Here is a 13,566-nt window from a genome sequence, read left to right on the forward strand (position 1 = left end):
TTCTCCGCCACCCTAATGGTTGACAATTTCTCCAAAGTCCAACATGCATATCAAAAATCGTTAACCAAATATGAAAAATCGTTAAGCAAAGATGAAAAATCATTAGACATTCAAACTTACTGCTTAACGACTACCATTCTGAGAAATCAATTTCTCCGGTTCCAACCCTAATTTTCAGCAGAACATCAAATTAAACTGAAACCCAAGATAGAGTTGGGGGTTTTAAAGGACATACCATCTAATTGGAACCATTTGTTTGTCCAGAGATTTTGATTTCTTACTTGTACTCGAATACTCCTTCGCCGCTTTAACGGTATCAACGAGATTGGGAATTTGACTGGCTAGTCTCGCAGTATGCTTCGTACGTGCCGTGTTTGTAGAAGAAGTTAATCGTCGATTAAAGTTTTCGCATCGACGATTTCAACGATGAACCGGATGAAAAAAATTCTCCATTGTCGTTAATGGAGGATGAGGAGAACTGATAGAGGGAGGGGGAGAGGAGAAGAAGAAAGGTTTTGTATTAGATTGAAATGGGGGCCTAGCTTAAGCCTTAATAGAATTTTAGGGTTATTTTTCCGAGAAGGGTAAAATGGTACTTTCACCATCATTTTGGAAACCCCTAATTTTTCTGGTGCGGGTATAAATTTGGTGAGGCCCGCAATTACTTTCCAGGCCCCTCAGTTAAGCCTTGTTTTTTTACCTAATGAACTTTTGCTTCTTTGGTCTCTCTGGCTGCTCCTACTTTCCCATCATCATTTCTTTAATTGATTCAACTGCTCCTCCCGCGAGACAAAACTAAAAGATGAACGAGCCTAAACTAGCTAATTGATCTATTACGTTTTAGACCAAGCCCGAAGTTTTGATCATCCACAGATGAAGTTTTCCCAGAACCAGAAGGTTTTATGCTGCTGACTAGTATATCCACTCCCTAAACGCCTCTCTAATTATATTTAGGGGCCAAAGTAAATCCGCAATACTGTAGGAGTGTAACTTTTGGTTAAACATGGTTTGGACGGCGTCCAATTCACATCATTAAAGACGACGAGAAAGATACTTTATGAGACGAAAGATATAATTAAACAAATGCAACCACATAGTTTGTGGTCCAAAATCCCACACATCTCGTTTGGGATATGATGGGTCCTTCCTGATTTAGCATTTTATCTTGCCTCTCTAGTCTCTACAGTTGGTAGAGACTGGTTCCCTACAAAGAACCACTTCAACTAACAGTCTATCACAAACTTCTGAAATCGTTACAGTTAGTTAATAGGAGAAACAGCACCCACAGTATATGTAAAAAAACTAGCATATCCACTGCTGTACTACGAAATTCGTTTGCAAATCTTGATAGTTAATATAGGCTTCTCAAAATTAACAGATAGAAGCATATAATACTCCTGCGAAAACCTTTTATTCTTTATAACCTAGCCTCCCCAGTTGTGCAGTCACATAGAAACACCACCAAAGCTAGGAATAAATTTGACTATGTTCTATCATCCTATAAAAAACTAAAACTTTAACAAGATAAAGACATTGAGATCAAAACATGTCTTTGGATGCTCAGGTGCCAGTACCTTAAGCCTCTGCCTTCTTCCTTGAAGACTCTCCAACAGCTTTTTCCATCCTTGTGTACCACTCACCAATCTGTGTGTGCTCCACCATATCTTTCCCCGATGTCAGGTATCTGACGGGTCTCAGAACCCCATACACAGCAAGGTCTCCTAGGTTTGGTGTAGCACCCCCTGCAAACAAACACTGGTTTATTAACGAAACTGTTCAAGTTTGTTTTTCCATGACTAAACTGAAATGGATCTCAAGCTACTAGACAATAATTTGAAATGGAACTGTACGAACCTAGAAACTCACGCCCTTTCAGAGCCTCCACCCATGTGTTGGCAGCTTCATATAGCGCTGCACGCTCATCAGTGATGTTATGTTTCTTTTTCAGTTTCTTTGACACAAAATACATGGCTGCTGCTCCAGCATACTTCGCAACTTTTTTTTCCATGAAGCTAAAGTTACCTGCAGTTAAAAAAGAGTTCAAGATAACCAGTTAGCAGATTGCAGTCTGAGGTATGTTGTCTTATGAAAACCTCCAAAGGGTCTTCCATACAGTCCTTGGACAAGTGAACACAATCACCCCAAATTTGGGTATAAGGAGGAATGAACTATATATATTAAGTACAAATTTAGCTGTCAAAAACTCCGTTTTTCTTTTCTAGTATTCATAAACATTAAAGCTTCCCTACAGACTTCTGAGCTATACAGAAACTTTTTGTATCTGAACCCTCCAAAAGTTATGAACACAAATGACACTCTACAAAAACTAGCCACCAAAATTACGAGGCTTAACCACACCAAATATGTTCTTAGGAACAGATATTCATCAGTTTCAAGTAGCAATGGAATATGATGATCCCACTATTTGTAAATGAATTTCTGGGCCTATTTGACTAATTATTTACTTCACGAATAGTGCACACAGCACATTTCGGTGCATGAGGTTTTATGTGTTTACTCACAAACACTACTAACAGAAGACATCATAGCTTTATCTCACAGTGAAAAGTGAAGCTGGAAAAATGTGTTTCCAGTGTCTTCTCAGAAATCACTTGATAAAAATTGCCAACAATGTAAATTTCCATACGGTTGTGCTGTAACACAATTCTGCAGAATATGAAAAAGAGTACCATAAAATAGAACAGCTTTAAAAGCATCTCCAACAGTGCGTCTAAAATGCTTATGTAGAGGTGTTATATAGTACTTAATTTGTGAAGGTTTCATATAAAAAAAAACCCTACTCCTAGTCAGGTTGTGTTCTTACCATGGCTTGAGATGTAGCCAAAAGACTCGAGTGCTTCGGATCCACTTCGGTAAATGTTTGGTGATAAGACATGCACCAAGTGATTATCGACCCACCTACATTGCAAGAACAAGCATTCATTTGGTCAAAGCAAAGCAACCAGCTGTACACAAATGATAGAATATTGAGTATATGAACATTGATTATATCAATAGAAAGTAGAACAAACATGAAACATCTATTTTATGATAGCAGCAACAATCAAAGAAACAGAATGTAAGATTCAAAATTCACAACGGATAACTTAACTGATGATGATAACAAAAATAAACAAACAAAGCAGACACTCAAAATAATTACATACCTACGCCATTGGTTCTCTTCAGTGTCGTCTTCCTTGGAAATAGATTTCTCAGGACGGAGAATCTTATTGCTAAAGGTATCAATTATTTCTAATACACATAGCAAACAAATGTGGCATAATGAGAACACTGAACGAAGTACAAGAAATTACTCAAACTTCACACACAATAAAGTAAATAAATATCACAAGAACCACAGGAAAATGCACCTGTCGAGTCCACCATCTGTTGGCCGTCAACAACTAGGATAGGGACTTTCTTATACTCAGACCATTTGATCTCTTTCTTACTGATTGGATTCACCTCTACCACTTTGTATGGGACATCATAGTAGTCTAAGAAAGCTGGTTTCACACAATTAAAAGCACAATTAGCAAAATAAGTCCCTCATTTAATCATTTACTTACAAAATTAGCCAATCCTACTTCTTCTATTAAGAACCAACATCTACAATTATGCCCTAATTCCTTACCCAAAACCAAAACTAAATGGAAAAAAAGGGATAAAATCAATAGGGGATTACCTTTAATCTTGTTGCAGAAAGGGCAAGCTTCATACTGATAAAGAACGACATCTTTCGGAAGGAATTCAGGTTTGACAGGTTCTTTAGCATAAACAGCTGATGATGAAGAAACAGCAGCTGCAGCAGCGGAGAAAGAAACAGCCCCAACAATACATTTGTGATTTGTAGGAGGCGAGTACTTGCTACTACCTGGTGCTTGAACACCAAAATTACCAGCACCGCCACCAGATAATGAACTGGTTTTGTTGGTGGTGTTTGTAGTGGTGGTGGTGGTGTGAAACGAGACAACTGGCGAAACTCCTACTGCTCTTGTGGATCCTCTTCCCGATGTGAGGTACCCGCATGTAGCGAGACCCTTCTGGAACTGTTGAATCCCCCTTCTCATTATTGATATGCCGATGAGTGATAATCGGAATTTGGAACAATTATGCCTTCTCTTTTTGTGTGTCGTGTTCGTATTGAGATCGCTGATTGAGAATTGAATTGAGTCGGTTGTGGAAGAATTCAATAGGGTTTAGAGTCAGACCAGTCGTTTCTTGAGAAGGGGTTTAGGAGTTGAGTTATTTTCGCCCTTTGAGACGAGGGGGCAGATGTAAACATAGAACCGCAAAGAATAAAATTCAATCAGACGATTCAGACCAGACATATCCCTTCGGTCAGGGCAATGAGTTATTTTTTGTTTTTGCTTTCTAAGGAGAGAAAACAAAAAACAACAGGAGAAAAAAATAAAAGTTACGCAGACATAAAAAGCTCATCTAAAAGATGAGCGATACAAGAAAGAGGGGTCCTAATCCACTTATCGGAAGAGTGATTAGAGATAGCATACGCTGCTAAAGAACGAGCCATTAAGTTGGCATCCTTTTTATTAAACTAAACTCAATAGAGTTGAAGTAACTCAAGTTGTCCCCAATTCGGGATATAGCGCCATGGTTTAGGGGATAATAGGATTCTTGAACCTGAGAATGTTAATCACATTGAGAGAATCGCCTTCGAGAATGATGTTCAAGAACCCGTTTTTGATAGCAAGATCAATTCCAACCAGCGCACCGTAGGATTCAACTTCTGTGGGGTTATGAAGTCCAATTCTCTAGTTTGATATCCCTGAAAACCATAGTTATGATCTGTCGCAATGGCATCACGGGCGTAGGCTTTTGAACCTACAGCTCCATTAAAGTTAATTTTATACTTGTGAAAAGGAGGAGGCAGCCAGATAGAAGAGTAACAGTCCAACATGTCTTATTCAGTAGGGAGCACTAGCACTTCTGTAGCTTCAATATTCATGTTGTACCAGTAGAGTGTAGAGTGCCTCCTTGATCATAACTTGAAGGTTGGTCTTGCTTGCCACTGTTGAAATTACGTTGTTTCTAATCTTTCATATTATCCACAGTAAACTGGCTCCCATCTTAGCAGAGAATAATTGCCACCTGTAGACATCCAAGCTTGAAGCTGATCTTTGATTGATAAGTTTCGGTCACTGCTAACTCAGAAGTTCATATGAGAGGAAAATAAGAAAGCTTGAGTAGTCTGACTATAGAGGAAAAGATAATCGGTTATTTCTATTGAGCATTGGCAAAACTTGCAATCAACATGTATTCATTTGATAAAATTCACTAGCCTACTGCCAATATCAAGCCCATTATGAATAAGTTTCCATAAAATAGCTGAACTTTTGGAGGTAAAACTTTAATCGACCAAAATTTCTTCTAGTTAAAATCACTACTGGTGTTATTCGAGGAAGAAGGCATTCTATCCTGCAATGTCTTTAAGAATGACTTGGCAGAGAATGTTACATTAGGATGGTGAATCCACAACAACTATTTTCTTCTGTTATTCTCCTGGACATTTTGGATTAAATCTCCTTAATTTTAGTTGCTTCAGTAGAGGTGAAGATCTGGTGAAGTTTTTCCTCATCCCATCTGTTGGGGTTCTTGATAATCAATTCACTAACTTTAGTAATATCTGCTGCTAGACTTGTATTCATCATAGGCATTATATTCTGAAGTTTTGGCACCCATGAATCGCTCCAAATGTTGATCTGCTCTCCATTTCCAACAATCTAACAACACCCATTTTTCACCTCCTCTCTGCAATTTAGCATTGCTGCCCAAGTCAAGGAGCATTTCTGAGGATTTTTTATAGTTCAAAAATCACCTCTTTTAATATACTTGGCATTCATTAGTTGTCTCCATAAACAATCTGCATCATTTAAGAATTATTAGATCATTTTAGCAATCATGGCTATGTTCAACTGGTGTAAAGATCTAATGCTAAGACTACCATTGTCTTTTGGATTTCGAATTGTTTCCGATTGATGAGATGAGTTTTCTTGGTTTCTCTAGAATGTCCCTACCATAAATTGTGTATGGTCTTAGTAAGTTTTGACATGGTCTTCTTGGGGATAATTGAGGCAGCCATGAAATAAGGAGGTATGAGATCAAGAGTGTGTTTGATCATGATTGTTTTACCAGCATGAGACATAAACTCTCTTTTCCATCATTCCATCTTTAAATAAAACTTTTCGTTAAGGAAGTCGAAACTTGCATCCACATGACTTGGTTATAGAAGGTGATGTCCCAGGTGTTTGTCATTAATATGTATCTGTTGGACCCCTAACATATTGGAAACTTCACTTCTTCTCCTTGGATTGACACCTTTGCTGAAGTAAATTGCTGAATTTTTCATGTTAACACATTAAATTGACCAGGAAGCTTAGGTAAATAAAGTTTGTTACATCAAGTGGAAACTGCAGGCGCAATCTTTGAGCCATGATTTTTGTGATAATCTTATAGATAATATTTGTAATAGCTATAAGTCTAAAATCAAAGGGGAAAGTAGGTTGCTTTACCTTAAGAATCACAATAATGTGTGTATGTTTCAAGCCTGGTGGAAGAGATCCATACGAGAAGCAGTGTTTAATTGTTTGAGTGACGTCTTGTCCGACCTGCTCCCAACACCTTTTGAAAAATACTTCAGGTATACCATATGGACATGGGGATTTGAGATTTTTCATCTTCTTCCGCACATTCCAGATCTTCATCTTCTCTAGGGCAATGAGATTTGAGAAGCCGCGGTGTATCGGATAATAGGGTCGTATGAACTAAATATCTGCGAGCCATGTGGAAGATACCCGAAGCAATAAGCAGGTTAAAACGACAACCCATAGGATCATGTCCTTTACAACGTTCAAAATATCTACCAGAGCGTTGAGATGATAACACGTACAAGCAAAATTCAAACAAACGAGTAAGCTTGAAATATATAACAGAACATTAAATGAGATACAGTCGGATAAGTGCAAAGAGACCTTTCTTACTGACCACACGTTACAAGAGGATTCAACCACACCATCCATACAGGATGAGAGATGTAAGACCACAAAATTTCTGAGTTTCGAATTAGTTTGAGTGGGTGATAGTAAAGTGTAAATTAGTAATTGTGTGTGAAATTTGTAACTCTTTGGGATGTAAGAAGTTCACTTTCTTAAGGGATGAAAAGTTTCAGATGTGTCTGGAGAAACATGTACCTCATAAAGCACAAGTGTTTGTGTGTCTCGCTATTCAGAATTCAATTCCTTATATTGATAACCTGAACATAAGAGGTTGTGATAATGAAGATACAAACTCCAACTTCTGCAACAGTAGTGAAGAAAAAGTTGATCACTTGCTTCTTGAATGTCTATTCTCCAAGGACATTTGGAATTACTTCACCACTAGAATGAATTGTGACTGGAGTCACAAATTAGCAGTGACTAAACAGTTTGAACTTTTGATATCACAAAGAGAGAGGAATCTGAAATCAAAAGTTTGGTTCATCCTTCCTTTTGTTTTAGTGTGGTCTTTATGGACAAAAATGAATAGAAGGGCGATGGGAAAGAAAAGAGGCAGGGATAAGGATGAAGTAATCATAGAGATCAAAAGAATGGTTTATCAATGGGGATCAAAACCAAATTGGTTTTGATATCATGGTTTAAGGAGGTGGTTATGCAATGGGAAACGGTTATGGATTGTAACTAAAACGTGAGATGACCATTTGGGCTTGTAACTGGGCTATAAGCTATTTCTTTTCTTGATCAATAAAATCGTAACCCTCTTTATTCCAAAAAGAGCACTTCCTTACTTATTTAAAGGTTGGAAAATACTCGAGAAAGACTATCAAAGGAGCACTTCCTTACTTATTTAAAGGTTGGAAAATACTTAGAGATAGCAAGATTGAGAAAACTATCAGTCTAGTACTTAACTCATCTATTTCTTGAGAGCTAGATCAAGCTATTACACACTTGTAGCGTCACCCAAAGCACAGTGAAATCATCCCATCAATGTAGGTTTTAATACCGCACCACATAAATATATGTGTCTTGATAACTTAGTAATGACTTGACATTATGTACTTTACATAACGTATGACTCCGAGTTATTTCATTGTTAGACCTTTGTAATCTGACTGTAGGATTTCTTGCTCCTACATGGGGTTTTCCACTATTGAAAAATCAATACAGCGATAGAGACTGTGCCGCCAACGGCTACTTTTCAACTGGTCGAAATTCCAGTGTCTCTATATGGATACCCTTTATTCCTCTTCACACATTTTTTACTCTCTGTTTCTAAATTTTCTACACAAATTCTTCTAATGTTTGTAGTTCATTACGTCCCAAAGAAAAATAAGAAACAAAAATGTGATACTAACGGGCGACCCTCCACCCCGAGCAGAATGGAGTCAAATTCAACCACATAACTTCACGAATATCAGTATTATGTCTACCCTTGGTTTAACTCCTAACCATATATCTGATAATTTATAGTGAGATCTGAAAACGCAGGGCGACATCCTTGAATCCTGACCAACAGAGTAAATACCAAAAAACACAAAAATGATAGTATCGCCTTTTCAGGTCAGAGAGCTCTGAGGATTGGCGATAATACTGAGTTGACTCAGTTTTCATTTTTTCCTTAAATCTCTTCTTTTGATCTTTAATATTCCGTCTATTTCATGTTTTAACATCTAATCTATCCTGTCTTAACACCTTTTCATTACTTTTTCATGTTCTAATTTCAATATTTGTTTAGTTTTTCAATTCACAGAGTTTTAGTCCAACTTTTTCACTTTCTTATCTTTTTGAAAATGGGTAACTAATTTTTTCCCGTTCTTCTATACAATGTGTTTACGGATTGAGATATCTCCAATGATGTTTGCCTTCTTATGTGTAGTGATCACGGTGTTTGCCGAGCTTGCTGTATATCGTTTGGTTAAAAATGGAATCTGTGAAGTTCATTATGGTACAAGGTGGATGAAGAATCAACTCAGCTTCAAATCGGTGAGCGATATCTTCAATGTATCCCGCGTCTCACTCCTTTCAAAAATTTCAAAATTCAAATTTAGGAAAACCTACTATATTTTCCTAAGCCTGATTTTTCTCTGGTCAAAAAACAACAATAAAACTTGTCGCATAGAAAGCAATCCAGTCACATTCGATTGCAATTGGAACAACCTAAATATATGGGATCATAATAACCAAATATATCCTAATATTTTCTCAGCACCTATATCAACTCCAAAAGAATCTTCGATCTTAAGAAACAAGTTTTTTCTCACTGCAAAAATGGAAGGAGAGAGCTCTATCCAAGTTGGAGACTTAGTTAACAAGTTCAAGCAGGCAGTCCTAGACCTGGGAGATACTTCTGAAATAGCTGTTCTCTCGCAAGAAGGAGACAAAGAAGGAGATGAAGAAACTAAGTGGGAAGTAAGTGAAATAGGCAAAATTATTACTAAAGGAAGGATGAAGGCTAACACTGTTGCTAAGCATCTTGGATTTACTTGGACATTCATGAAAGCAGAAGATGTGAAAATCATAAAGACAGTTCCTAACATCATGATTTTTAAGTTCAGTAATTGGACTCTACTAAACACAGTTTTCAATGAGAGATCGTGGAGCATCAACAAGAATCTTCTAGTGGTACACGACTACATCCCAGGCATGGTATACACTGAAAAGCATTGGGGATTCCAACAATTTTGGATGCATCTGTTTGGCTTGATGCCAGAGCATGTGAATGTAGCTGCAGTAACAAAAATTGGAGAATTAAAGGGCCAAATCATTTCCATTGAACCCAAGGATGCAATCCCAAATGGCAGTGACCCTGTCAAAGTTTGTGTCAATATAGACCTGAAAAACCCTTTAACAAGAGGAGTTAAGGCTGTAAAAAATGTTGGTCTATCATGCTGGATAAAATTTTTCTATGAGAGACAACCAAGTGGCATCTGCAAGGAATGTTATGTAATCAAGCATTGCAATGTAGCATGTAAGGAGGCAAAAATCTTTCTAGAGAATGCTCATGAGAAACCATGTTTCTTTGAGAATGTGAATAATAGAAGGAAGAACATTACAATCACCTCTACAAGCAAGGCTCCTACATCAAAGAAGAATACCAAAGCTATAGTGAAAACTGCAGTGTTTGTACCTCCTAAAAGTGGTGTTGCAGTCAACTTGGATTTCTTACTAACTAAGGAAACGGAGGGGAATAATGAAGAAGAAAACAGACTTGGTAAGAGGCAAAGAGCTGACGATAAAAAAGCTGATGATCAAAACTCTGACTCTGCCAGTACCACAATGGCTCCAAATGCAGATTCCTCAACAGCTCACAGGGTCACTACTGGAGATATCCAAGTAGTAAATGTAGAGTTAGAGAACCAGGTATACAATCTATACTTTTTTACTCATTTCCTAAATTACATTGCTTCTAAAATCACTCTTATTTACTATATTATTTGTTTCAAATTTTTTATTCAGTGTTTTTTGCTTTCACAATACTTTGAGAATCCCCACAGGTTGACTTCTATTTTCATTGTTATCGTTCTTGTTAATATGAAAATCCTTTCTTGGAATGTTCAAGGTTTTAAAACTGCTACTGCTAGAAACCATTTAAGTGATTTGATCAGAGCCCAAAACCCAGACATTATATTCCTGTGTGAAACAAAAATAAGTAGCATTAAGTGTCAGCCATTCTTAAAGCAATATCAATATCCTAATTGGAGATACATTGAACCTGAAGGGCTATCAGCTGGTCTAGTTTTACTGTGGAAGAATGGTTTTATGTGTGAAATAGTTGATACTCACTATAATATGTTTAATGTTATAGTTCAATCTGATCCTAGCAAGCCAGAGTTTTTATTAACTTGCATGTATGGCTTTTCCAATTACACAAAGAAGAAATACCAATGGAATTACATTCACCAAATAAGTGAGAACAATAGCAATCCCTGGGTAGTTCTAGGGGATATACTTTCACTTAATTGACAATGACACTGGCATTTCTTCTTCTACTGATGGTTGGGTGAATAACATAGTATCTAGTAGTGGCTTAGAGGACATAGGTTTTGTTGGCAAGGATTATACCTGGAGTAACAATAATATGGGGACTGGTACTATTAAATCTAGAATAGACATGGCTCTAGTTAATGGTAGCTGGAATCTAAATTTCCCTAATACAAGATTATTGCATCTTACTCAACTAGGAAGTGACCACAGTCCCATCATGCTAGATACTGATATAACAGTCCCAAACTGTTGGAAGCCATCTAAATTTTTTCTAACATGGCTCAGTTACGAAACTTGCTCAGTTTTTATTACTAATGCTTGGAAATCTAGTGTTACTGGCTCTCTTGGCTATCCGTTAGTAACTAAACTGTCCACAACTAGAAGGGATCTTGCATTATAGAATAGAGAACATTTTGGTAACATCAACCAAAAGGTGGACAATCTACAAAGTGAACTGAATCAACTTCAAGAGATTCCTCAAAACCACAACACTGAAGGTGATATCATCAGAATCAATAATGAGCTCAGCAAGTGGCACAAAATCAAGTCTGAGTTCTATCAGCAAAAAGCCAGGGATCATTTCATCAAGGACATGGACTCCAACAACAAATTCTTTCATACACAAGTCAACAAAAGAAGAACAAGGAACAACATAGATGCTATTCAAGATCAAAACAACAATTGGCTTCAAACTAGAGAACAAATTGCTCAGCACCTGACTCAGCATTTCAAAAGTATCAGCACTACCAGCTATCCAGTAATTGATGATAGTATCTATACTGTTCTTCCTTCAATTATTACAGCAGAGCAAAATGAATCACTTACCAGAATACCAAGTAATGAAGAAGCCTTTATCACACTCAAGAGTATGGAAAATTGGAGCTCTCCTGGACCAGAGGGGTTTCAAGCTGGATTCTTTAAATGCCAGTGGGAAACACTGGGAGAAGATGTTTGCAACATGGTCAAGAAATTCTTTGAGACCAAATATATTCTTAAGCAGATCAACAAGACATACATCTCTTTAATCCCAAAAAAGAAGAAATGTATATGTGCGACAGACTATAGGCCAATTGGACTATGTAACACCTCCTATAAGATTGTCTCCAAAGTTCTGGTAAATAGAATGAAGCCAATAATGGAGAAACTCATCTCACCATACCAAACAACTTATGTTTCTGGGAGGCTCATCAGTGACAACACTGTCATTACACAAGAAATTATACATTCGATGAAGAAGAAAAGAGGAGAGAATGGATGGATGACACTCAAACTTGATATGTCAAAGGCATTTGACAGGTTGGAGTGGCCCTTATTAATTAAAGTTCTTTCTTATTTTGGTTTTAATGAGGATTTTTGTGATCTTATACACTAATGCATCAGCACAACTCAGCTTTCAGTTATGCTCAATGGGTCTTCTTGTGATTCATTCACTCCAACAAGAGGAATCAGGCAAGGTGACCCACTGTCACCTTACTTATTCATACTTGCAATAGAATTTCTCTCAAGAAAACTCATTGCAGCTCAGCAGGAAAACAAAATCAAAGGTATTAAAGTGTCTGTTTTATCACCAGCCATTAATCATCTGCTTTTTGCAGATGATTGCTTGATCTTTACTCAAGCAAATGTCACCACTGTTAACAACTTACTGGAACTACTTTAAAACTTCATTTCCCAATCAGGGCAAGTTATTAATTTTGAAAAGAGTCCAGTTTACTTCAGCAAGAAAACAAATCCAGATGTTACAGATGCTATCAAACAGATTCTTGGAGTTAAAACCATGAGTTCTAAAGAGAAGTATTTGGGTTCACCACTTATCATTGGTCATTCAAAGCAAGAGTCCTTTAAAAGTATAAAAGAAAACTTTCAAAACAGATTTAATGCTTGGTCTTCTATTTCTCTTTCTCAGGCAGGCAGAGGAACAATGATCAAACGTGTTCTTAATGCTGTCCCCATCTACCAAATGGGAACTTTTAAGCTACCAACTAATCTACTTCAGCAACTTACAAGCATTGAAAGAAAATTCTTTCGGGGATATCATGACAACATAGGGTACAATCCTACAACTTGGATGAATGTTTGCAGACCCACTGATATGGGTGGCCTTGTTTTTAGAGATATAGAAAAGCTCAATTTGGCCCTTATCACCAAATTGGCATGGAGAATATGCAGTGAACCTGACACATTAATGGCCAAGACTCTCTCAAGCAAATATTTCAAAACTGGAGATTTGCTTCATCAAACTATCACAGCTAAAAACTACTCATATACATGGAATGGGATTTCAAAAGGGCTAGAAATAATGCAACATAATTATTTCATGGATATCAACAATGGTAAGAAAACAAAAATCTGGAAAGACAATTGGAATCATGGTATGCTTCATCCCCCTTCTCCTCAAAATGATCTTTTTAGATTTTATGAATTTGTGGAAGAGTTAATGATCCCTGAATCAGCACAATGGAATATTCATCTTATCAATTCCTTATTTGATACTAACACCGCTCTCAATATTCAAGCTCTATATATAGATTCCAGCAAGAAAGATTCCATGATCTGGATGCCAGCA

At 37.1% G+C, this 13,566-nt stretch overlaps 1 protein-coding gene across 1 annotated transcript; it reads right to left on the minus strand.

Moving 5' to 3' along the window:
* Positions 1-1,292: 1,292 nt before the first annotated feature.
* On the minus strand, positions 1,293-4,254 carry LOC113330616 (prostaglandin E synthase 2-like). Its single transcript, XM_026577430.1, has 6 exons — positions 3,689-4,254; positions 3,375-3,509; positions 3,168-3,255; positions 2,825-2,919; positions 1,855-2,022; positions 1,293-1,742 (listed from the first exon to the last, which is right to left on the minus strand). The coding sequence occupies exons 1-6, from the start codon at positions 4,071-4,073 to the stop codon at positions 1,576-1,578; spliced, it is 1,038 nt and encodes a 345-aa protein (XP_026433215.1). The 5' UTR covers positions 4,074-4,254; the 3' UTR covers positions 1,293-1,575.
* Between the last annotated feature and the right edge of the window lie 9,312 nt (positions 4,255-13,566).

The sequence above is a fragment of the Papaver somniferum genome, unplaced genomic scaffold, assembly GCF_003573695.1.
Source record: "Papaver somniferum cultivar HN1 unplaced genomic scaffold, ASM357369v1 unplaced-scaffold_118, whole genome shotgun sequence".
Lineage (NCBI taxonomy): Eukaryota > Viridiplantae > Streptophyta > Magnoliopsida > Ranunculales > Papaveraceae > Papaver > Papaver somniferum.